This window comes from Carcharodon carcharias, chromosome 12 (genome assembly GCF_017639515.1).
Source record: "Carcharodon carcharias isolate sCarCar2 chromosome 12, sCarCar2.pri, whole genome shotgun sequence".
NCBI lineage: Eukaryota > Metazoa > Chordata > Chondrichthyes > Lamniformes > Lamnidae > Carcharodon > Carcharodon carcharias.
The window spans coordinates 66,112,599-66,139,430 of record NC_054478.1 but is presented as its reverse complement, the minus strand read 5'-3'; the positions used below and the strand labels follow the sequence as shown (position 1 = coordinate 66,139,430).

At 40.6% G+C, this 26,832-nt stretch overlaps 1 protein-coding gene across 9 annotated transcripts in view; it reads right to left on the bottom strand.

Annotated features, from left to right (window-relative positions):
* The window catches only part of baz2ba (bromodomain adjacent to zinc finger domain, 2Ba), a 313,230-nt gene that overhangs the window by 38,306 nt on the left and 248,092 nt on the right, over positions 1-26,832 (bottom strand). For all 9 annotated transcript variants that reach the window (XM_041200669.1, XM_041200670.1, XM_041200661.1 and 6 more), the window contains 6 exons: positions 23,659-23,913; positions 21,748-21,962; positions 21,591-21,665; positions 20,994-21,237; positions 19,621-19,683; positions 5,124-5,268 (listed from right to left, as the gene is read on the bottom strand). In XM_041200669.1, the coding sequence (XP_041056603.1) occupies positions 5,124-5,268; positions 19,621-19,683; positions 20,994-21,237; positions 21,591-21,665; positions 21,748-21,962; positions 23,659-23,913 (997 nt within the window). The remainder of the gene's footprint in view (positions 1-5,123; positions 5,269-19,620; positions 19,684-20,993; positions 21,238-21,590; positions 21,666-21,747; positions 21,963-23,658; positions 23,914-26,832) is intronic.

Below are 26,832 nucleotides of genomic sequence, written 5' to 3'. Positions count from 1 at the left end.
GACAGTAGTAATTTGTAGCCACGTGTACATATATTTTAACCTGTGTAAATTAATAAACTGTTTCATTTAGTTTAATGTAAAACATCGAGAACAGGTGGTCTGATTCCCGAGTTTAGAATCACATCTCAAACATAACACTTAAAATTATTGGTTATGACAGTTGTTTAACGTTTCCCTCTGGGATTTTTAAAATAACTCCACTTTACCAACTGCATGGTCCTAACAAAAGGGGAATTAGGGATGGGCAATAAATGCTGGCCTAGCCAGTGATGTCCATCTCCCATGAATGAATAAAAAAAATGAAGTTCTAGCTAATTAATTTACCACTTCTATTTTAACCTTTCCACTGTAGTGTTTCCTACGGGTTACAATTTCCCCCCTTAAAGTATGAGACAGAACTGTGCACATGGCAAAGTGCAACATCTGCTGTTTATATAGCACCTTTCACAATCACAGAATATCCCAAAGCACTTCACAGTTCACAGCCAATCAAGTACTTTTGAAGTGTAGTTTGTTGTAAGAAACACAACTAAGCTTCCTATTCTAGCACAGCTATGACAGGCTGCATGGCCTCCTTCTGTGCTGTAACCATCATATGATTTTAGCTGATTTAAGCACAGCAAGATCCCACAAGCATCAATATGATAATGACAGGATCATCTTTTTATATGTTGATTAGCAGATATTGGCCAGGACACTGGAGATAATTCCTCTGCTCTTCTTCAAAATAGTGCTGTAGGATCTTTTACATCCATCTGAGGGGACAGACATTCATCTGAAAGATGGGATCTCCGACAGTGCAGTACTCACTTAATATTGCACTGGAGTGTCAAGCTAGATTTTTGTGCTCAAGTCTCCGAACCCACAACTTTCTGACTCAAAGGTGAGAGTACCACCAAATGACCCATGGCTGACACAATATGGATGCATAACAAAACATCTGCATTTATATGCAGTTGCTCAGGTGATCTACTGACACTGTTTTAAGACCAAAGGCTTTCCCTGCTCACACTAGACAATCATCAAAATATAAACAGGCTCCACATTAATCTCATGTTCGTCTGCAGCATTTTGCTGTGCATGCAGGCTATTGTGTTCACCTGGCTGCACTTCAAAGAAATTTAATCACATTTTAAATATTTCCTGGAGATGTGAAAATTCCCTGCTGGCATCTGGAGCTTCTTATTTGACTGCAAGAGCCAAAACCAAAATAAATTAAAGAATGTTGATACAACTAAAAGGTATGCTCCTCCCTGTACCATCTCTTTCAGGGAACCTATTGAGCTAAGGTGCCAGTGTAATGCTCAGTTTCTACTATCCCTTCATGAGTGTTGATCTGCGATGAATCAGGGATTTGTTTTGTTTCTAATCAGAAGAATCCATGAAAATCAACAGATATCAAAACCAAGACCTTACAAAGATCAAAGGCTGAGGATGAGCAAACTAGAATTAACCCACACAAAGTAGGTCTTAGTAGACCAATAGAAAACCACAGAAAATAAACCACGTCAGCTGAAAAGACCATGCTAGTAACTTTTTGAAATGTAAAAGCCTTGCTAACTTCTAAAAAAAACCTTAAGGGGGCTAAATTCACTGTTCATTGGCTGCATACACTACTGGGGGCCAAACTTGCTAACAATACTTAAAGCTAGCCTGAACTAATTAAAGTTACCTGCATCTCTTAAACGGAAGGTTCATTGTGGCTACTGGAAGTTCGCTTTTATTCATTCATGGGATGTGGGCATCGCTGACTAGGCCAGCATTTATTGCCCATCCTTAATTGCCCTTGAAAAGATGGCGGTGAGCTGACATGATTTGGAATAGTGCTGACCCACAAAGAATGATGACTAATCGGAAGACAGCATGCATCAAGGTTTGTACTGGAGGACTTGGTGAAGGAGGTAGAAAGGAAGAAAGATGTCCTGTACCCACAGAGGCAGGAAGCTTTCCAAGTATGTGGTGAGAAGGAAGTGAAAGCAAATAGCTGCGGAGGTCAATGCTAGAAGTTCTGCCCCATGGACCTGGATGCAGTGTCACAAGTTTAATGGCCTCACACAAGTGGTCAAGGTCAGTGAACACATCTTCAAATGCTATATCCTTCAAACTGCACAATTGCCTCAGCCACTGCTCAATTCATTACACCCCATTACTCACCAACAGTCTCTACCATTCAGAACTCAAACCTAATATTCATACCCTTCACCTCACTCCCGCACACTTAGCACTGTTGTAAGCCTCACACCCACATCTCACAGCTTGCACATAACACCAGCTATTCAGCCACATCATCTAAACATATTGCACTACATTCACTGACAGTTCGCTCTCTTGCGAGAAAAAGTGGCACACAATTAAAGACAGCAGAAACTAACAGGGGGAAGGCAAGCTGGCATGTTCTAACCCTGATGGAGGAAACCATTTTAGCCATCATCAGAATGGCTATTGCTGAATGGCCAGTGGCCACATGAAGTCATCCTAATATCAAATCCTCCTTGGCACTGCAGAGAGCTTGGAGTGCATCCTTTCCAGCATGGGACTGGTAGTTAACTCCATCAGTACACTTGTGGACCCAACCAGAGTGTAGTTTCTGATGCCCAATGTCTCAGGTTCCGCTGCAGCAGCCACCCAAAGTGTGAGTTCTTAAAGGAACTCAGATTGTTCTTGTGTAAAGTCAACTTGCAGCACGCAAACTCAGATTGCCATCATCAAGGCTATGATACAAGCGTTCAAAGGGATTTGGCTGGAAGGTGAAGCTCCAAAATGGCAGCGCTGAAGACAAATCAGTATTGAGTGTTGATTGATATTTTGAGCTGCTTGCTCTAGGTACTTCAGGCAGATGTTAAATGCATATTGAAATGCTTCTATCAAGTTGGTGCCCGGGACACTTTCATCAAAAGATTACCTGAACACGTTGGATGTCATTTTGGAACCCCAAAGACACCCTTAAAGTCTAAAAAACAGCACCACCGATTCCAAATTATCACCCTTAACCTCTGCAAAGATATCTATTATTAAAGAGTACTATTCTTCTTGCTTAGGGACAAAAATGTAGAGTAACAACGATAATTTTACAATCAGGTGGTGAAGCTAGATAAATAAGTCAAGGGTAGCAGAGTATACAGTTGTAACGTGTCCTTCATATTGTGAATCAGGCACTGAGGTGTTGTGTGCTCCATGGTCTGTTTTGGGTGATCACAAGCACACACTGGAGAGTTTTTAATTTTCCATTTGTGCATCAAATATCCAGATCTGCCATGGTTAGTGCACATGTGGCTTAATGGAAGATCGAAACCAAGGATTTGTGGCATCAGGTCTTTCATGATATGTTTGTGACTTAAGACTTTTCACAATGCACTAATTTCACAAGACTAATACCAGAAGAGTAAATATTAACTTGTATAAACAGGCGATAATCAAGACTGTTACTGACAACTAGGCAATGGATGTTCGATTAAGAATAAGACCTCATATACAATGAAATGGAGAGTACAAGGATATCTGATGTAAAAAGAATTCCCAAACTCTTCTCATCCACTCCTCATTACCCAAGAATAAGATAAAGACATTTGCTATTTGTATGTGCTACCTGAATGAATGAAAAGCAAATATGATTTTGAAAGAAGAACATTACTCCAGATTAATCTAATTATTTTTTAATTTAATGACATTGAAAAGTGGCAGCCAGGCCCAGAGTATAGAACAGTGGAGTTGAAAGATGCTAGGTGTAAGCCCTGCTCCTCGACTTAAGCACATAGAATGTAGTAATGCTAGAGATACCATCCTTTCATGGGATTCTAAAGCAATGCCCCATATGCCTGACCCAGTGAACCAGGTGGATGTTAGTAGATGTTAATAGAAGCATACATTTTCCTGGTCTCTTGACCAATATTTCTCCCTTGACCAACACTACTAATAATAAACTAGTTATTAATTCCATTATGTCATTTGTGGGATCTTGCTCTCTGCAATACTACTGTTACATGTTCTTACACAACAAGAAGATGGCGCATTTGAAAATTATTAATTGTATTTGAAGTACTTTGAGATGCTTCAGAGATGTGACATGGATGTATACAATCTTGTTTAAAAAAAGTTTGGTAAGCTCTATTTTTAAGATAATAAAAAGTTCAACAAAATCAAATTTACTGTTTTTAAAGCAGCATTTGTATTGGCAAGCTTAAATGAGAATTACTGTATAAATGGTTTAAAATGGACTGAGTTCCAACAAAGAGATAAAAACAAAAAACTGCAGATGCTGGAAATCCAAAACAAAAACAGAATTACCTGGAAAAACTCAGCAGGTCTAGCAGCATCGGCGAAGAAAAGAGTTGATGTTTTGAGTCCTCATGACCCTTCAACAGAACTAGGTGAATCCAAGGAGAGGGGTGAAATATAAGCTGGTTTAAGGTGCCCCCCCCCGCCACCCACCACCACCACCACCTTAAACCAGCTTATATTTCACCCCTCTCCTTGGATTCATCTAGTTCTGTTGAAGGGTCATGAGGACTCAAAACGTCAACTCTTTTCTTCTCCGCCGATGCTGCCAGACCTGCTGAGTTTTTCCAGGGAATTCTGTTTTTGTTTTGGAGTTCCAACAACCTCAGTTTAAAGCTAAATTTCCTAGCGTAGTCATATTTCAACAATTCAGGAAATGGTTAAATAAACGTCATGAATTTTCTTGTTCTAAATTGTTTAAAAAATAAAAACAGAAGGCTTTTCAAATGAAATGGATAGAAAGAAAGCAAAAGTCAAAAGAAAGAGAGACAAACTGCCCATACCATGTCATGTTGCATATTTCTTGGCACCTGTCAAATAGGTGTACTGAGAATGATCTAGCCATTCTCTAATGATATTATGACTGAGAAGGATCTATTAGTGCAAAAAAGGGCAAAAAAAGCCACAAGTGCATGCCCTTTATCAAAGCAAAATTATCTTCATTTAAAAAGTATACCACTGAGTTATCCACTTTCTTTCTGCAACAAGATTAGAGGTTTCTCTAATTTATCATCTTAGCTTGATTATAACCTGCTAATTTACAAGGATTTCAGATACCACAGCAATATTATTTCTAGGAACCCTGGCCAGGTTTTCAACATGTAGTAAAAAAGCTGGCGTCAATTTACCTTCCGCACTTTCCATGCCTTCAACAAACACACCCCCACACTGAGGAAGTACCCAGTAGCGTCGTTTATAACGATCCTGGCCAAATGTCATGGCACGCAACGAATGAGAGGCTTCAAACAACTTCTTACGGTACTGGCTTTGTTGCTGTTCAAATAAAGCATTTATAGTCAGACAAAAATATTTCTATAGTATTGCACACAGTTTACAAAAAGATACGCTTCACTGCTTAATTTCATTAAAGCATGTTTCACAGTAAACATAAGTGCTGTAACATGATAAGAATATTCTGACCAGTACGAAGAGTAAAAGTACAAAATGTTACAGTGAAACAAAGCTTAAGAGGTGCTGTCCTGATTGGTTAGGTCTCTGTACTGCAATAGGTTTGCACCAACACTATTTGAATTTCAACAGTATCTCTAACACAAGATATCCAGGGAGGAGGAGATCAACAGGGGAGAAATGGATACTGATCCAAAGGAGGTGCTATTAGGAGGTGACAAAAATCCTGACCAATGAGACTGGTTTTAAGCAAGATCTTAAAATAGGAGGGGGAGGTGAAGATGCTGAGGAGCTTAAGAAAAGAATACCAAGCCATAAGATTTGGACAACTGAAGTTACAGCTGACAACAATAGAACAAAGGGATGGAGGGGTACTCAAGAAGCCAAACTCAGAACCACAGAGTTTGCAGATGGTTGGGGGTATTGGAGAAATTGTAGGTCAAAAGGATTGCAGGGATATGGAAGTCTCAAGAGTAAAACTCCTATAGCAACCCCCCATAGTCTATTTCACTTACAAGGCTGTAGTGCAAGAAACACTATGCGAAAATAAACATCCTGACCCAGTAAAAAATCTAAACTATAAAACATTTGTGATACAGTCATTTGCTCTTGTCCATCCTGACATTACATTTGATCACATGCTTCAACTTTCAAATACTGTTAAAACAGAAGGATCAAACAACCAATACCTGAATTATTTATATGCAATTCAAATTGGTATCATTCCTTTTTGGTAGAATTTACAACAAAGTCATGTTGAAATAGCAGTCAAGAAACTAGAAGTTAAGGTTTATTTGAGACTTATTCCATAGAAATACCAAACTGATAAATCATAGTCATACCAAATACAGAGCTATATTCTTGTAGGCTTGTCAAATGATAATTTATCCAGTAACAGTCATGGCCTAGAATAACACACATTGATGCTGTGTCCTAAAAGTATTATAAATCACGTTCACTACTTGACTACTTGCAGTTATGCAGCTATTTGTCACTGTCCATTTGGTTTACAGGCCAATTGTTTAAGCAATAATAGAGTAGATTGTAAACTAAAAACTGTCCTGCTTTGCCTACAGAGACAATTAGATGTTGACTGAATAAGAAGTTACATTGGGAGCTTGCATTAACTATCCAGCAACTATTATGAGCATTACAACAACAGTCATTGAACAGAGCTACGTCCCTCTAGTTAAGTCTAGTTTCTATCCCCTTCCCAGATATATTAACAGGAGTGTCCCTAACAACTAATTATTGTAACCTATCCTATTAAACTGGTTTCACTTTTTCTTGATTGCTATTCTTCCCTTATCTAATCTTTAGCCAGCTACATTTATGGCTCTTCTGCATCCCTTCCTTTCCACCATGAGTATACAGTCTGTCTACATCTCTGTCCCTCAGCTTCTTTCTTGAACAGCACCCATTAACTAGTCCACATCAATACATTCCTCCACCTTGCTAATCTTGAACAATTTTTCTTTCAAATCAATTCAGTTTAGGGGACGGGTAGCAAAGTAGTAATGTTACTGGACTAGTAGCCCAGGACTAATGGCCCAGGGGCCCAGACTAATGGTCTGGTGGAGACACAAGTTCAAATCCCACCATGACAGTTGGGGGAGTTTAAATGATAGAATAATTGAACAGTTACAGCAGAGATGGCTATTTGGCCCATTGGGCCTGTGCCAGCTCCATGCAAGAGCAATTCACCTAGTGCTACCCCCTTGCTTTATCCTCATAGACCTGCAAGTGTTTCATCTTAAGAAAATGATCCAATTCTCTTTTGAAGGCCATGATTGAATATAGCTCCGCCATACTCTCAGGCAGTGCAAAACAGATTCAAACCACTTTCCTCACATAGTCATTGCTTCTTTTGCCAATCATCTTAAATTGGTGTTCTCTGGTTCTTGATTTTTTTTCACCATTTTCTCCCTATCTATTCTGTCCAGACCTCTCATGATTTTGAATACCTCTATGAAATCTCCTCTCAACCTTTCCTTCTCCAAGGAGAGCAGCTCTAGCTTCTCCAATTTATCTTTGTAACTTAAATTCCTCATCCCTGGGACCATTCCTGTGAATCTTTTCTGCACTCTGATGCATTCACATCCTTCCTAAAGTGCGGTGCCCAGAACTGGACGCAATTTCTCCAGTTGAGGCCGAACCAGTGATTTATACACAATTTAATCTCATTAATATTGATTATGACATGACTGGATTGTTGTAAAAACCTAACTGGTTCACTAATGTCCTTCGGGCAACAAAGTCTGCCATCCTTACCTGGTCTGGTCTACATGCAACTCCAGATCCACATCAATGTGGTTGACTCTTGAATGCCCTCTGAAATGGCTTAGTAAGCCACTCAGTTGCAGGTGGCTCACCACCACTTGCTCAAATGCATTTAGGGATGCGCAATAAATGCTGGCCTTGCCAGCAACCCTCATATCCCAAGAACAATTTTTTAAAAATCCCTCTGAAAACAAGCATCACTCTAAGAACTTACATGGGTCAGAGCCAAACATACCCTATATGTAGAACAATTTTAGCACTAATCCTACCCAGAAACCATCCTGACCTCTTTCTATGTTACAAACAGGGTTTCTGTTTTTGCTCTGGTCAGAAGAATTTCTCAACTATCCTTCTGATTTCATTCCATCTCTCATCTTTGCACAATCTCTCTCTATTCACTCTTTCCCTTCATGTCGCATCCTCGTTCTCTGAGGGTTGCTAATTATGGCTCAATGATGCCATAATATCATGGGGCAAGTCGAAGGGCAAGCCCAAGAACTACCTCAGCTGATACAGGGATTGAACTTGCACTGGTATCATAAAACCCCACACTCTAGCCAACCGAGCTAAGCAGCCTAACTCAATTTCCAGCCACAGACTTTCCAAAGACATTAGAATGCCAGTGATTTCCAAAATTACCTTATTTCTTCTCGCTCTGCTTCATGTAACACAATCCTATTTCTCAGTTTCTCTATCTCCATTAAGTTACTCCACTTTTGCACCAATACTTAGAAAATATTCTCTTTTATTCTCAGCTGACACTTTCCTCAGAAAAATGTTAATAGGGTACTTGACCATGTCTGTCGCAATGTTCATAGCTCTCCCCTTACACCCTTCCATTCCTCTCTCAAAAATAAATTATCATTGTCCTCATTTATCTTGCATCTTTCTATCAGCAATTATCATATGACATTTCTTTTTACATGATTCCACTTTACCTTCCCCTCCATATTTTCAGAAAGCCCATTCCCTCTAGATACCCCTCATCATTCCACCAACCCAACGTTCAGCTTCTATCCCTTTCAACTGCAGCAGATAGAGGAAATACATATGAACACCTGTCCATTCACAAATTCTCAAACCACTCTGCAGAGCCCTAGGTACTCCTGTGAGATAGAAATTCATATGTACTTCCCTAATCGAATCCACTATATCACCTACTTACCATGTAGTCTCCTCTATACTGGGGAGATAAAATGCAGATTAGTTGTTCACTTTGTCAAACAGGATGGGCCAAACAGATCCTTCTCATGACAAACTCAATAAGAAACAGTAGAATCTTAGCTTATCTTTGCCAGAAGACATCTTACAACTCTGGCATGTATGGGAATGCTCTGAAAAGTGGGGCATATTAAGAAACATTCACCATTCCCTAAATATACAATAACTTTAAAAAGCACTAAACGAACCATATGCTTACATTTACAAAACGTCATAATTTTTTAATTTATTCATGGGATGAGCGTTGCTGACAAGGCCAGCATTTATTGACCATTTCCATTGGCCTTCAGAAGGTAGTGGTGAGCCGCCTTCTTGTAGCTCTGCAATCCATGTGGTGTCAATATTCCCACAGTGCTATTAGAAAGGGAGTTCCAGGAATCTGACCCAGTAACAGTGTAGGAGTGGTGTAGTTCCAAGTCAGGATGGTTTGAGACTTAGAGGTGGTTTACCAATGTGTCAGCTGTCCTTGTTTTTCTAGGTGGTAGAAGTCACAGGTTTGGAAGGTGCTTTTGCAGGAGGCTTGGCAATTTGCTGCAGCGCACCTTGTAGATGGTACACACTGCTACCATTGTGTATTGTTGGTGAAGAAAGTGAATGTTTAAGATGGTGGATGAGGTGCTGATCAAGCAGGCTGCTTTGTCCTGGATGTTGTTGACGATATTGAGTGCTATTGGAGCTGCACTCGCCCAGGCAAGTGGGCAGCATTCCATCATACTCCTGGCTTGTGCCTTGTAGATGGTGGACAGACTTTGGTGAGACAGATGAGTTCCCAGCCTCTGATCTGCTCTCGTAAGTTGTATAACAAACGTGCTTTTTTGAGAATTCAAAACAAAAAGCATTGACAGTCAGATTGACAGTAAACTCAGAAATTACCAAGAATACGTAACTGCAGGTCTATCAAAAATGTCGTTCGAACACTACATTGTCTATTTCCCTTGATATTCAAAAAGTGAAGTGCTCATAAAATGAACACTAACATTTACAATTGTAAAAACAAAGGTTAAATTGCCGTTACTAACTATTAAGAAATTAACTATTGAAATATTTCACAAAGCAGAACAAAGTCCAGCTTAACAGAACCGCTTCAACAGAGTACTTACTTAACTCGGGGAATTTGGTTAGTGAAAGAATTTTAAGGGTTAATCTCTAACTAAAATCTGGTCAAGTTTTGCATTTAATTTAACTATAACCTTAACTTGGAAGTTTTTTTCAATCTTAGTCATCGGTAAACAACCTGTTAGTGGCAGCTGCAGAGTCAGTTAATTAAGTGGTGAGTTAGAACTGCTTACCTGAACAGCAAGGGCTAATACAAATACAAGCGGTTTCTGCTTAAAAAGTTAGTAGCACGAAGTCCAGGTCAACAGAGTACCGCTTCAAAAGCGTAATCACCTAACTCATGGAATTTGGTGAGTGAGGGAATTTAGAGCAGTGAGGAAAGTGTTGTTCTAGTCTTTTACAAAATAAGGAGTGATTCGAAAAGAGAAGTGGGAGACCTGAGAGCTGAAGTCCAAAGGCATTAATTAGGTAAGCAGGTAGGTGATAGGTTGATGAGTTTTAAGGTTTCTTTTTTCTCTCTCTGAGCTAGGGCAATAGTTCAAACTAGGATTGGGAAAGTGTTAAGTACTGTATTAATTTTATAGCTTAACTAGTTAAACTATTTGATATAATTACAAATAATCGTTAAATAGCAGTTTTACTTGATTAAATAAATAAAACACGGTTAGGTAAAGATAAGCTAAAGCAAGCTGTTGTCTGGACTGCAGGATATGGGAGCTTGTGGATAGTCAGACTATCCCAAGCAAACATGGCTGCAGGAGATGTCTCCATTTCAAATCTCTGGCTCAGAGTCATTGAATTAGAGTGCGAGTTCCAGATGCTGCGACACATAAGGGAGGAGGAGGAGGAAATTCTAGACCGTTTATTCAGAATACAGTAATACCCCAGAGGAAAGCACAGTCCAGGAAGGGGAGGATGTGACTGAAAGAGAGATGGGTAGTGTGGATTTAGCAGAGGTTGCAAAGGAGGTCTTGCAGGCACTTGTCCTGTCTAACAGGTACAATGTACTCACTACCTGTGAGGACAAGGAGAAAGGCTGCAGAAGGGGCAGCTACAATGTAGACCATGGCACTGTGGGAGGCTGTCAAGGGTTGGGTGGGGAGAGAGCAGAATTGAAATGTGGTCATAATAGGAGACTATAACTAGGGGGAATCGATAGCATTCTCTACAGCCAAGAACTAGAATCCCAAAGGCTGTGTTGCATATCCAGAACCAGAGTAAGATATCTCACAGCAGTTGGAGGAACTTGGAAAGGGAGAACCAGTTGTAACTGTCCACACTGGAGCAATCAACATAGGTAGGAACATGGAGATCATCCTGTCAAAAGTTAGGCTCTAGTTAAAAAGCAAGACCTTGAGGTTAATAATCTCTGGATTATTGCCTGAGCCACATGCTAATTGGCAAAGGAGCAGTCAGATCAGGAGAATTAAGACGTAGCTGAAGGGCTGGTGTGGGAAAGCAGAGTTCCTTTCCATTTGATACTGGCATCAGTTCTGACCCAGGAAGGAGCTGTACCGATGGGATTGACTCCACCTGAACTGGACGTACAGGTGTAGCCTGCAGCCATGTGAGCTGCATTTATTGATACCAGTGCTCAAAGCAGTCTGCAATTTTTCCTCCTGTGGCTCGACGGAGCATGGACCTGCTGTCCTGTGTCAGGATGAGAGCATTCAACCATGCACCACTGCTGTTTCTATCCACCTATGTCCTTGCTGTTGCCTGACAACCAGCCAACCCAAACTGCTGCCATTCATGGTGAGGTGGTGAAGGCCCTCAAGGGCTCGAGTTTCCTGCAAGTACATTTGCAGTACTCCAATATTGAAAGTCAGCAACCTTCTGCCAACCATGCTGCAGACACTCAGGCAGCATTGCATTGGAGCACTAGGACAGGCAAGACAGACTCTAAGGGAAAACACAAAGGTGATTAGCTGACTTTTTGTACAGAAGATTGGATGATTTGTTTAATCAAGTTGTTTGGAATCTTTGTTTTGTGGTGGTTTTTATTTTAGCATTGTGGTCAAGAGGAAGCAGTAACACAGGATGGTAAGGTGGGACTGTTGCTGAATAGGGAATTTGGTTGCTTTCTCTGGTACTGCAAAATGATGAGCCAATCACAGACAGCCAACTAGAAAGGGGACATAACAAAAACAAAAACAGAATTACCTGGAAAAACTCAGCAGGTCTGGCAGCATCGGCGGAGAAGAAAAGAGTTGACGTTTCGAGTCCTCATGACCCTTCGACAGAACTTGAGTTCGAGTCCAAGAAAGAGTTGAAATATAAGCTGGTTTAAGGTGTGTGTGTGGGGGGTGGAGAGAGAGAGAGAGAGAGAGAGAGAGGTGGAGTGGGGGTGTGGTTGTAGGGACAAGCAAGCAGTGATAGAAGCAGATCATCAAAAGATGTCAACAACAATAATACAAAAGAACACATAGGTGTTAAAGTTAAAGATATTATCTAAACGAATCTGCTAATTAAGAATGGATGGTAGGGCACTCAAGGTATAGCTCTAGTGGGGGTGGGGAGAGCATAAAAGATGTAAAAAAAAATAAAATAAATAAATCATTTTTTTTTCTTTTTCTCCTTTTATAATGGAAATAGGTGGGAAAAGAAAAATCTATATAATTTATTGGAAAAAAAAGAAAAGGAAAGGGGAAACAGAAAGGGGGTGGGAATGGGGGAGGGAGCTCACGACCTAAAGTTGTTGAATTCAATATTCAGTCCGGATGGCTGTAAAGTGCCTAGTCGGAAGATGAGGTGTTGTTCCTCCAGTTTGCGTTGGGCTTCACTGGAACAATGCAGCAAGCCAAGGACAGACATGTGGGCAAGGGAGCAGGGTGGAGTGCTAAAATGGCAAGCGACAGGGAGGTTTGGGTCATTCTTGTGGACAGACCGCAGGTGTTCTGCAAAGCGGTCGCCCAGATTACGTTTGGTCTCTCCAATGTAGAGGAGACCACATTTTCCACCACTACTCTCCTCCGTCTGGCTGAACTTGTTCTCACGCTGAACAATTTCTCCTTCAACTCCTCTCACTTCCTCCAAATAAAAGGTGTGGCTATGGGTACCCGCATGGGCCCCAGCTATGCCTGTCTCTTTATGGGGTATGTGGAACATTCCTTGTTGCAGTCCTACTCCGGCCCCCTTCCACAACTCTTTCTCCGGTACATCGATGATTACTTCGGTGCCGCTTCATGCTCTCGTCGGGACTTGGAAAAATTTATTAATTTTGCTTCCAATCTCCACCCCTCCATCATTTTCACATGGTCCATCTCTGACACTTCCCTTCCCTTCCTTGACCTCTCTGTCTCAATCTCTGGTGATAGACTGTCCACCAATATCCATTACAAACCCACCGACTCCCACAGCTATCTCGACTACAGCTCCTCACACCCCGCTTCCTGTAAGGACTCCATCCCATTCTCTCAGTTCCTTCGCCTCCGTCGCATCTGTTCCGATGATGCTACCTTCAAAAACAGTTCCTCTGACATGTCCTCCTTCTTCCTTAACCGAGGTTTTCCACCCACGGTCGTTGACAGGGCCCTCAACCGTGTCCGGCCCATCTCCCGCGCATCCGCCCTCACGCCTTCTCCTCCCTCCCAGAAACATGATAGGGTCCCCCTTGTCCTCACTTATCACCCTAACAGCCTCCGCATTCAAAGGATCATCCTCCGCCATTTCCGCCAACTCCAGCATGATGCCACCACCAAACACATCTTCCCTTCACCCCCCCTATCGGCATTCCGTAGGGATTGCTCCCTCCGGGACACCCTGGTCCACTCCTCCATCACCCCCTACTCCTCAACCCCCTCCTATGGCACCACCCCATGCCCACGCAAAAGATGCAATACCTGCCCCTTCACTTCCTCTCTCCTCACCGTCCAAGGACCCAAACACTCCTTTCAAGTGAAGCAGCATTTCACTTGCATTTCCCCCAACTTAGTCTACTGCATTCGTTGCTCCCAATGTGGTCTCCTCTACATTGGAGAGACCAAGCGTAAACTGGGCGACCGCTTTGCAGAACACCTGCAGTCTGTCGGCAAGAATGACCCAAACCTCCCTGTCGCTTGCCATTTTAACACTCCACCCTGCTCTCTTGCCCACATGTCTGTCCTTGGTTTGCTGTATTGTTCCAGTGAAGCCCAACGCAAACTGGAGGAACAACACCTCATCTTCCGACTAGGCACTTTACAGCCATCCGGACTGAATATTGAATTCAACAACTTTAGGTCGTGAGCTCCCTCCCCCATCCCCACCCCCTTTCTGTTTCCCCCTTCCTTTTCTTTTTTTTTCCAATAAATTATATAGATTTTCCTTTTCCCACCTATTTCCATTATAAAAAGAGAAAAAGAAAAAAAAATATTTATTTATTTTTACATCTTTTATGCTCTCCCCACCCCCACTAGAGCTATAACTTGAGTGCCCTACCATCCATTCTTAATTAGCACATTCGTTTAGATAATATCACCAACTTTAACTTTAACACCTATGTGTTCTTTTGTATTATTGTTGTTGACATCTTTTGATGATCTGCTTCTATCACTGCTTGTTTGTCCCTACAACCACACCCCCACTCCACCTCTCTCTCTCTATCTCTCCGCCCCCCACACACACACCTTAAACCAGCTTATATTTCAACTCTTTCTTGGACTCGAACTCAAGTTCTGTCGAAGGGTCATGAGGACTCGAAACATCAACTCTTTTCTTCTCCGCCGATGCTGCCAGACCTGCTGAGTTTTTCCAGGTAATTCTGTTTTTGTTTTTGTTTCGGATTTTCAGCATCCAGTTTTTTTGTTTTTATATTAGAAAGGGGACATGTTGATTGCCTCTTCAGCTGCTTATTGTGTACCTGGTTGCATGGGCTGGGCAGGATGCGACAGGTCATGGCAAATGAAGCATGTTGGAGAGCACTGCAGGGCTCTTCCAGCATGGTCCAAGACTGGTCCAGGTAGGGAAGCTTTGTTTCAGCACTCCAGTGGTCTATTCAATGACATTTCATGTATGTGGCAGGATGGTTCTCGTTACATTTGTGCCAGCCACATGAATGTGGGTTAAGCATGAGAATCAAAGGTCAGGTGGTCAGCGAATGCCCTTGTTGCCTAGTAGCCCCCCCTCTGGCCTCTCATGGTGGCTGAAATTCTGATGGTATAGTTCACTGACAGAAAGTAAAGGTATCATGACTATTGGCAGGATCCAGACATTCATGTGCATGATTTTTTTTATTTGTTCATGGGATTTGAGCAGTGCTGGCAAGGCCAGAATTTGTTGCCCAAAGCAATTATCTTTGGGAAGATTGTGATGAGCTGCCTTCTTGAACTGCAGCAGTTCATGTGGTGCAGGTATACCAAAAGTGCTGTTAGGGAGGCAGTTCCAGGACTTTGATGCAGTGACAGTAAAAGAGCAGCGATACTGCTCCAAGTGAGGATGGTGTGTGGCTTAAAGGGAACATGCAGCTGGTAGTGGTGCCGTGCATCTGCTGCCCTCGTGACCTCTACCATCTAGAAGGACAAGTTTGGAAGATGCTTTTGAAGAAGCCTTGATGAGTTGGTGCACTGCATCTCGTAGATGCTGCATACTGCTGCGCCAGTGGTGGAGGGAATGAATGCTTAAGGTGGTGGATGGGTGCTGATTAAGTGAGCTATTTTGTCCTGGATCACGCACCAGCCGCACATTGAGTGGAAGCCTTTGCAATTGCGCGGTATCTCTGAATTTAGATACAGCACCTGCAAAACAACAAGTGTACATTCAACATCACCCTGCGCTATGGGGAAGCCCACACTCCACTCCAGCTTCTCTCTGGAAAGGGAAGGCAGCAAAGTATTCCCCTCTCTTCGCTCATAGTGCATTAGTCACCGCCTCCTTTGCAATGTGACCAACTAGATGTTGGAATTAACCCATGCTTCAGCCTAGAAGGAGCTCTTGCAAAGAAGTTGGTGAGCACAGACACCTTTATAGCCAATAGCAACGCCATCTTTGCTCTTCTGAAGCTGCAGGTCTGCCTGCAAGAGGTGACAGATTTCAATGAGCACTGACTTAGTGAATCGGAAGCATCAGACAGACTGTTCCTGCCTTAGGTTGAGGTAGGAGAAATGCTCCTTGAACACGGCCTCCTGCTAATAGCCCTTCTCTCCTTCTTGCCTCTTTGAGCAGCTTGTCCTCGATATCACCTGTGCTAATTCTCCTCATTATGTTGCAGGGCAAGGGGGACAGAAACTACAACAGCCATGAGTGGGAATAAGTGATCTGAGCAGAATCCTTGAAGTGAGAATCAAGGCTTTCAGCACGTACCACAGCACTCCTTGCAGTCTTCCAGCAACTTATGGAGCAGCAAAAGCCACCAAACATTTTCATTAACTCACCAATAGCCAGCATAAATCAATCAATAACTATGCTGAAAGAGATTGATGACCCCCTTAGATAGTGAGGTTAGGCGGTGTTCTTCTTGCTGAATAAAGCCAGGAAGAGAAATCATGGGCGCTGGTGCTTCTCCTGTTTCCGGGACCACTGGTCACATTATGCAACAATTTTTCATTATTGAATTTAAATATGTTCAACAATTCTGTTTGTTCCAGAATTTCAATTTCTTTGCACACTATACCAATTTTAATACAAGTGAATATGCTATGTTAAACTATACATAAATATTAAATGCTATTATTGAACAATCAGCTTATCAAACCAATGCATCATATTATTTTCATGCTCTGTTCAAAAGTCTTTCCAGAAATCATTTGAACAGCTGAACATTTCATTTCATATCCTCTAACTCAGAGGGCAGTGAACAACATTCCATCTGTCAAGATTTAATCTTTGTAATATGGAATCAAGAACCATCCTTCGACACAGAGCTATGCACCATGAAATCTAAAAAGTGAATAGAATAACAGGGCACAGGAGGAGGCCATTTGACCTATCAAGTCTGGGCAGGCTCTTTCAAAGAGCAATCTAGTTAGTCCCACTCTTACCCCATATCCTTGTGATTTTTTTCCTCCTTCCAAATGCTTGTCAAAACTTCTGTCGATCCCATTTCCACCACCTCGTCTGACAGTGCATTCCAACCATTCATTGCAAACGGGAAGTTTTTCCTCATGTCATCTCTGTTCTTTTGTCAATCACCTTAAATTTGAGACTTTTGGTTCTTGACCTTTCAATATTGGAAAGTTTCTATTTTCTCTATCCAAACTCTTCATGATTTTAAATACATCTATCAAGTATCCTCTTAACCTTTTATGCTCTAAGGAGAACACCCCAACTTCTACAGCTGTAATCCCTCATCTCTGTACCATTCTAGTAAATCTCTATTATAGCCTCTCCAAAGTCTTCACATCCTTCCTGAAGTGTGGTGCCCAGAATTGAACACAATACTCACGGTGGGTGAACTGGTATTTTATATAGATTTAGAATAACTTCCTGATATTTGCCCACTAAACTGCTGACCACCCAACTTCCTTTCCCCATGCTAGCTGAAATGGTTTAAAAAGTACGTTATCCTCGGGTGCTGTCTCTTCCACATTCGAAACTCCTCCCCTAAAGAAAGGAACTCTCAATCCCTCTGTCCCTGCAAATTACCACTCTGTTTCCAACATCCTTTTCCTCTGAACATGTTGTTGCCTCCATTGCCCATCCTTCCTGCAAGTCCATTTTTGAATCTCTCCAATCAGGATTCTGCCACTGCCACAGCACTGAAACAATACTCTTAACAAAGTTGCAAAGACATCCACTGTGACTGTGACTGAGGTGCATGAGGCCTTGATTTTCTTGCAGCTTTTGATGTGGTCCCAATACGTCCTTTCTCTAATTTGTTTTTGCTGCCATCTAGCTCAGTGAGATTTCCCTCCCTTGGTCCCAGTTTTACCTATTTGATCATAATCAGAGCTTCTCCAACCTTGTACATGCCAGCTTCCACATGTATGTTGATTGAGCTCACCCAGTTCTACCCTCTACACCAAATCTCACTATATCTCAATTTCCTCTGTATTGCCAGCCTCCTCATCAGAGACCCAGTCTTAAATGAGTTGTCATACCCACCATTATAGTTAAAACAGCACCATTCCATCTCGCTCCCTATTCACTGTATCAAGTTGAACCAAATTGCAATCTCAGTGTCTTACTCAACCCTGAGCTGAGGTTCCATTGCAAAGTGCCTAATTGATACTACATTGGATAAATTATATATGTTATGAATTTTCTGATGAACCGTCTCACAGCTTTAAAAGGGAATGCAGTGCACTGTTATTCTTTAAACAACAGCCCTGTTCCACTGTCTGGGTTCTATAAAATGCTCCACTAGCACAAACCATTTGCATGTATATAAGAGCAACAATCACCTGAGGATCAGTTACTCGCCTCCTTTAAAAAATAGAGCTGTTTTTCTTTAGTTTTGGGAACTGTTCCAGTGAGGGCTTTCAAATTTGTCGGTTTTGAACTGAAGTCCATACAATTAAAATCAAAGGTTACCTACAAGAGTTATATGTTCAGGATCACTTAAAATACACTGTACAGTGTTGTCCAATTAACATAAAAAACTCCCATCAACTCAAAATATAATTCAAATTACTTGGAATATGTTGGGTGCTATATGCATGTAACAGCAAGTTACATTTTATAGGTCTAAATAGGTGAGGGATTTGAAAGGCCAAATCATGAATCAAATATGATCCCATTTTAAATACCAGAATCTGCTTGAATTCTTGGCATACACAAAGCAGTTAATTTAAAGTCCAAAATAATGAGCCAGATTTGTAGACTCATTTGCCTTCCTAGTGCCTCGAGTTGTACCCAGCACTCTAACACCTCTGCCCGCCACGCGCATGTCCATACATGCGCATGTCAGCTCAACCAATCCTGTGCAAAAGTTCAATTGATGGACAGCGCCACTGAAAGCTGAAATAGAAAGCTGAAACGTCATGTCAATCAAACACAGCTCCCCCGCCCTCTCTGCAACACTTCGGTCCTTGCATCCGCTTAACATTGATGGAGGAAATAAGCGGGAGGTGGTAGGAAATAAGAGTTCAAATCAGAACAATGATGCAGGGCATCAACTTTTTATATAGAAAAGGAGGATTTGAGCCCGGACGCCCCAAGCCCCAGCGTTTAGCACCATCTACACGCCCCTCCCCTGGGCTCTGCCACTGAACACAGGCTCAACTGCTCGTGGGAAAGAGAGGACATTAGACGGAGTACAGTACACTTACAAGACACACTCCCAGCATGTATACTAACAGCCTCGCCAAAATAGCAGATGATACAGCTTGCACAAGTGCACATGCGTGGAGTGGACTCCATTTTGGACCTTAAATGGTATCTGAAGCACCAAAAATACAGGTACCGTGCAAACGAATCTTGCGACAGTAGAGCTGTTGCTACTCAGTTGACAAATACAATGTGAAAAATACATTAATTCACTTTCATTCAACTCATAATAAATAGATTGTGAAATAATATGCAGCAATTCTATGTAAGCAGAGTACTAGATGTTGTGTTCCTAACCTGAACCAACTCCTTGAAGTAGAGGCAAATGTGTTTGATTGATACAATATGGAAACATGCAGCTCAAATAATTTAATCCTGACTGAGGAATGACAGGACAAAGGCAAAGCAAAATAATTAACTAAAAATACTCAGTGCTGGTTGATACAAATTAGAGTGTGGAAGCAAAAGAACCTCTACCTTGCTTAACTTTTCAATCTGTTTCTCCAATTCCTCCACACTAGTCGACTGTTCTCCATCATCCTAAAGAGAAAACCCACGCAGAAGTAATTATGAACAAGTACTTGCAACATCGTTAAGCTGTCCAAAATTAGATGCAGTGAAGTTCACCCAAGATCAACTGGGATCAAATTCAGCTCTGACAATTCTACAAGGCAGACCACCATTTCCGTTTTTCAAAATGCATTTATTAGTTCATTCGATCAGTTACAGGATCACATGCCATTATTTATTATAGGCTCCTGTCCACACTTCACAGTTGTTGACAGAAATCTTGGTAATGCATATTTCATCTTCAAAGAAATATATACTGTACGCAACATGTTAAAATAAAAACACAGAAAAGGACTGAAAATTTTTTTTAGGAAAAGGGTTTCCAGGTCCATGTAATGCTCTTCCCTCTCTCACTGTACAAACAAATATAAGGGGTGTTCCACATCGAATTACCTTGCCAAGCCAAGTTAGCACAGTCAAAATGACTGACAATGAGCACCATTGACTTAAATACTATTTCCTGTGACTTTCATCGGTTGAAATTTGATTTTGATTCAATGGTAGGCTGGCATTTGATATTTATAATGTTGCTAAAGCATAGAGTTGATCTGCATAATATTGAACATTTTATGGGCCAGGAAGAACCATTTTATGTGCTCTACAATTTAAGCAGTATCGTTTCCAATATATACGAAGTAGCCCAAGAGAAAACTTAATGGAATGAGTCTGTGATGCACCATGTGCCATGCATGTGCCTCCTCTTACATAATGCAACTCCCAATCACACCAGCTGGAATTTACACAGAGATATTTTAGAAAAGGTCCAAAATGCTTTACAAATAGGAGTAAGGAAAATGGATGTCAAACCAGGAAGATAGAGATTAGGAGGGATGACTAAAAGCTTGGTCAACAAATCATGTTCATGAGTGTGCAAATGCATAAATGAACTGAGTGCATATACTAGCTATAATGTGATGTAATTTTACTCACATTATCTCATTGCCATGTTATCCTGGATATTAGCTGTCCAATTAGGATTGTACCAAAATCAAACAAGGGAGTGGTACTAAAAATATGCATACTCCTTTTCATTACCTACACATAATCAAGCCTGCATACATTTGCAGAGTTCATTTTTAGCTGACCAAAAAACAGTGCAAAGCCAGCAGTATAACTTGGATCTGCGATTCCATATCACCAAGGAAACACAAGATTCAAACTGATATCCCCCATTGACCCCATCAGCAACCACCAAGACCTGAACTCAGAATTCAAGTGTTTAAAAACAGTTTAAGCTCATAATCTCAACAACTTTTCAAAACAGGCACTGCTCAAATTACCTCATCTTCAGCAATTTCCATTTTTTTTGCTTTCTTCTCTTCATCTTTATCTTCCTCATCATCCTCATCATCCCCCTGATCATCGCTGTCATCATCATCGTCATCGTCATCATCACTATCCCCACATTTTCTTTTTCTCTTTCGGCCAGGAGTGGGAGTTCCTAAAAAACGGTGCTCTCCATTGCCATCAGCACTGCCAATAGTCTCTTTCTTACCAGTTCGTTTAGCATGAATAATTTTAAGCCTAGGAATAATTAAAGTATGTCAGCAGCCTTTTAAACTAGAGCACTGTATCATGATCTCTAGCAGTTCACAAGAAGGGTGTTCAACTAAAGATTTTAGGAGGAAAAAAATCTAAGAATTTCATAGTATCCCTTCTGATAAATTTCATCCAATTAATACAATGTACATAAGCCTCATTATTCAGCCCAGCCAACGGGCTGAAACAGGGGAAAGGACAGTAATAATGCTGAATAACACTTGCCAACTTCACACTAAAAAAAATGTTTAAGATCCAGAAATGTTTCAAATTAAAATGTAAATAGCGATAAATTAGTTTCATTTGTGAAGTCCAAGAAAGGACATTATATAACTTACTTCCGAAGTTTGCCTTCAACAATCCATTTGTCTCTTCTCAGATTGGACATGTGGTCAATGTTTTTATCGATTTCACTAGAAGAAATGCATTGTAAATTAGCAGAGCTTACATTCTACAAAGCACATTTTGTACGAAATTTCAAGGAAAAGCACTTACTTTACCACAACCTTGCTGCATGCAAGTTCATTAACCAAGAATGCGAGTACAGAAGCTTTTTGAGCTGGAGTGTGTGCCTGGAAAGGTTTTGTGTTTAAACTTTCAGTAAGTTCAGTTTGTCCATTGTGGGCCTCCAGGTAGATCTGCAAAATCTCTGAAACAGTGTCCCTGTTGATCCTTACATTGGTCACATGGTCTCCAAGAAAAGTCCGTGCCTGTAGAACAAAACATTTTTAAAAAAATTTACGAATTACTTGTAACATCTCTATTCATAAAATACAGGGGTCCTTCTGATTACAGGAGTTTACCCCAGTATCTAAGTCAAATGCCTACATCTGGGTGGTAGAAAGTGGTGTCTTCATTATTTTATGTATCAAGAAAGCTGAAGAAATACACATTACACTTTGTTATGTTGTTCAATTCTGGATTAAATAAGTAAAGCAATCTTTTGATCCAAAGTCTAGTCTTGATCTAGCAAGAAAGCCTATCCAGGCAATCTTCTGAAAAGAGCAGAATCACATAATGGCACATAATACATTCCAAAAATTGGATTACATCCTAGGGGTTCTCTGTTGTAACCCTTGGGTCTCTCATCATCATTTGTCTAGGCTGTGAGCAGAAAAGGGTGCACTCCAGCAACATCTGCTGACATAAATGACAACTGAGGCTCAATTCAAGAAAATATAGTGTTCATTCCCAAAAATGTGACAGACACATTCTTTCAAAGGCATTTTTTGAGATTAGTAACATTGCCTGCATTATCCTCTTTTTTTTCACCATGCAAAGGCAAAATTCAAGGTTAATGTGCTAGTCCTTCTTTCAGAAGGATTCACAATGACATTAAGAATAATTTGAAAAGGAAATTTTCCTTTTTGGAAATTAGAAAGGCTTCTTTTTAGACACTTATGTTTGACTGGAAACGATTAGCTGTGATACTGGTATACATCTCTATAGTCAAATTAGCAATATTAGAAACTACCTAATTAAAATTCTCATGTTGAATTGAATATCTGTATTGCCTTCAATAAGTTTTGTGAATGGATTAAAAAAAGTCGTCATATTTCCAACTGGCATCCAATGGGCTTATGAGAGTAACACAGTGTTAAAAGAAACAGTGAAGGGCAGTGCATAGAGATGTATAGCACTCAAACTGCATTTTGTATCGACAAAAAGATGAAAGGACCTTCTAAAAATAGAAGATTGGAATTAACAAAATTCCTAGTCGATTTATCAGGATGCAATTTGACAATACTTAACAATGGTTTTAAATGGAGACTTCAAAGAAGGATGGCGCACTTACATTATTGTATCATTAATGTGTCACAATGCATTACTATTATTCCAACATTATTTTAAAAGAATTGCTTCAGGCTAAAGAAAAAATAAACCCAGACATCATTTCACATTACAGCAATATCTATTTTAATTCTCAAACAGATTTAGCTAAACTATCTACAACGGTAGAGATATTGAGGCAGAGCCACGTTCTGCAGCTTCTATTTGAGCTCAGAATTTCTCATACATACAGACGTGCATTCTTAATAAACAATGACAGCAACTGTTCAAAGTAAATTTTGATCTGTCTGCTCAGTGTCTGAGAGTTAATTAATCATTAATTTGAACATTTAAAAATGCAAAATCCTTTTAGGCTTTGTTGTTAAAATTATCTAGTGACCGCCTTTTTATGTGAACTGGTTCATTAGATGATGATCTGAGCTGAATTGATAATGACAGATTAATTAACCCTTGTCTTAATCAATAAGCTAGTCCATTGATAGTAAAACATAATACATAATATAAAGAAACTTTTGAAGAATGTCATTATTAAACAAAATCAACTACTTATGAACAATAATCTGGGTTACTTTGCTTTACTTTAATGACCTCGTTAATAAAAAGTGGATGTCATACCTTATGGCCTGATGGTAGTCCTGGGTCATGGACAGCAGCAGCCAATAGTCTCACCAACAAATCCTGGATTTCTCCCATGCTGTCACCCATATTAAGCAGTCCTTCTTGAAGTACATTCAAAGTTGGGACATCAATAGTTAAATCAAAGCCTAGAACCTTACCAAAGTTGTGAAGAAACTGTACGACCATAAGGCAATCAGCAAAGGCACCCCCAGGCAGTACAAGACCAGGAATGGGGAGGAATTCTGGTAGAGCCTAGCAGCAGTTAAAAACAAAAATGAGTGCACAGAAATATTTCCTTGAAGAATAACTAGCCATATAATGGTTTACTTTATAATTTATTGGACCACAATACTGCCATTCTCCAAAAAATTACGCCTACAGATGCCAATTTGGCAAAGTCCTCTTCTAAAAGTTTAAGATTTTGCCTCAGCGTGAGTTCTTAATAAAAGATAAATTTAGAAAAATTGGAGACAACTCAATAAGTTATTGAAAGTTGAATTGTGTCTCCAGTTAACTAAGCACAGAAGTCAAACTAACCTTACACATTCATTTAGACAAAAACACAAGCATCACTGAACATCAAAACTCAAACTGATGAAGAATTACGATAAACTTGGACATTTCTTTTTGCCTATGCAATTATTTCTATAGTATATTCCTTAACATTCTCTTAGGTCCCTGATGGAGAGTTCATCTCCTTGCAGAAAAGTTTTGATCAGATAGTCGAATTAGAATTTGTTTTAGCTCTGAAGAGTCATACAGCCTTGAAACGTTAACTCTGTTTTTCTCTCCACAGATGTTTTAGACTTGAGTTTTTCCAGCATTTCTGTTTTTGTTACAGATTTCCAGTATCCACAGTATTTTGCTTTTATTTGAACTAGAATTTGTCTTTGTTGTGATCATTTGATATCAATGCCTCCGTTAAATCACTATTCCAGCAATTAGTCTCTTATTTCCTTGACTCTCCAAACAGGAAAACAAAAAGTTTCCTTCCCTGCTCATTCAAATGGAACATAACTATAATGACTTAACCAGTGAATTAAGTGAAATCAGAAAAATAAGGAATAAAAAGGTAAATGCATAAAGCCATAAAATTTGCAATCTCTAAGAACATTACAAAAAAGCTTCCAAGGAAAAATGTAAAAAAAGAGAGCAAAACAAACAAGTATTCACTGCTTTTGCTCTCAGGGCAGAAACTCAATAATAATGAGAATCTGCATCACAGATTTATAGTGCTTTGACCAATTATTCATAAGCCCTAATACTGGAAAAGACACTTAATAACCTTAATTGTTAAAGGAAGTGAAACTGGTAAATCTGATTTGATGAAACAATCAATCTAAATAATGGGAGTTGTGTGTCTGGAAGTCAATAAGATTGCAAGATTTAATACTACAGTGAACCTGCAAATATGCTATTTGGTCCATGCTAATCATTAAACACCCTAGAATAGATCCCAACTGAATCCATGACTTACTCCACTTGCTTTGTCCATCATTTTACTAAGGTGCATGGGATTCCACTGAATCCTAAATTCTATCGATTTCCATCTCAAGTCAACCCAACCTAATTGATTAATTCTACTGAAATCCAAGTTACAACTCTGATGATTCTTTTCCCTCTTGCACTTCCTGCTCCAATTTTCAAACTAAGGGTGGTACTCAAGTTTATATTCCTCATCATACTTTTGCTACTTGCCTTAGATCCTTTGAATCACCTATCTGTGGCTCCCACACTTCACTAGATGCATCTGTTGTCTCTATGGGCGTAATTTAATGCTCTCCCCCATGGCGAGTTTGGTGGTGGGGTGACACTTAAACAGGCGGGAGAGTGACTGGTGCATTTCCATCAGCAGCCACCGCTTCCCTAGTAGTACTGCCAAGCAATGAGGAGCTGCCAGTCTCTGATTGGCTGGCAACTCTGTGGGTGGGACTTCTGCCCCAGGGTCCTTAATCCTGGAAGGCTTGCCATTGTCCAGATTGACACGTAATGCAATGGGCAAGACCTTCATCACCTACATTAAATTCTGCCCTACCCTTCTCCCCATTTTGATTACTCAATCTTTTAATTAAATAAAGCAAAGCTGAATTTAACACCTCTAACTTTCTCTCTGCTAAAAACCACCATCTTAACAACTTTAATAAATCAATGCTCTTCACTTAACTCTGCACCAGGCTAGTAGCAATGTAGATTCTTTTTGCCATCCTGAATTATTTGAACAACTTTGTCAATCAGTCTTTTTGCATCCTAATTAACCTGGTAATTCGGCAAATCTATGTCCTTTCTCACTCTCATAGGTTATAGAGTCAGAATCATAGAGTAATAGAGCACAGAAACAGGTCCTTCAGCCCATCGTGTCCATGTCGGCCATCAAGCACTTATCTATTCTAATCCCATTTTACAGCGCTTGGCACATAGCCCTGTTTGGTCTGACACTTCAAGTGCTCATCTAAATATTTCTTAAATGTTGCAATGGTTCCTGCCTCTACCACCCCCTCAGGCAGTGTGTTCCAGATTCCAACCACCCTGTGGGTGAAACCATTTTTCCTCAAATCCCCTCTAAACCTTCTGCCCCTAACCTTAAATCTATGCCACCTGGTTATTGACACATCCACTCAAGGGAAAAGTTTCTTCTACCTACTCTATCTATGCCCCTCATAATTTTGTACACCTCTGTCAGGTCCCCCCCTCAGCCCTCTTTGCTCTAAGGAAAACAACCCTAGCCTATCCAGTCTCTCTTCATAGCTGAAATGCTCCAGCCCAGGCAACATCCTGGTGAATCTCCTCTGCAACCTCTCCAGCACAATCAAATCCTTCCTATAGTGTGGCAACCAGAACTGCCTGCTATGGCCTAACTAGCGTTTTATACAGATCCAACATAACCTCCTTTTTCTTATATTCTATGCCTCGGCTAATAAAGGCAAGTATCCCATATGCCTTCTGAACCGCCTTATCTGCCTGTGCTGTTACCTGCTGCCTTCAGGGATCTATGGACATGCACACCAAGGTCCCTCTGATCTTCTGTACTTCCTTGGGTCCTACCATTCACTGTGTATTCCTTTGCCATGTTAGTCCTCCCAAAATGCATCATTTCACACTTCTCAGGATTAAATTCCATTTAAATAATGGTGCCACATTCGCTGTCCTCCAGTCCTCTGGCACCTCTCCTGT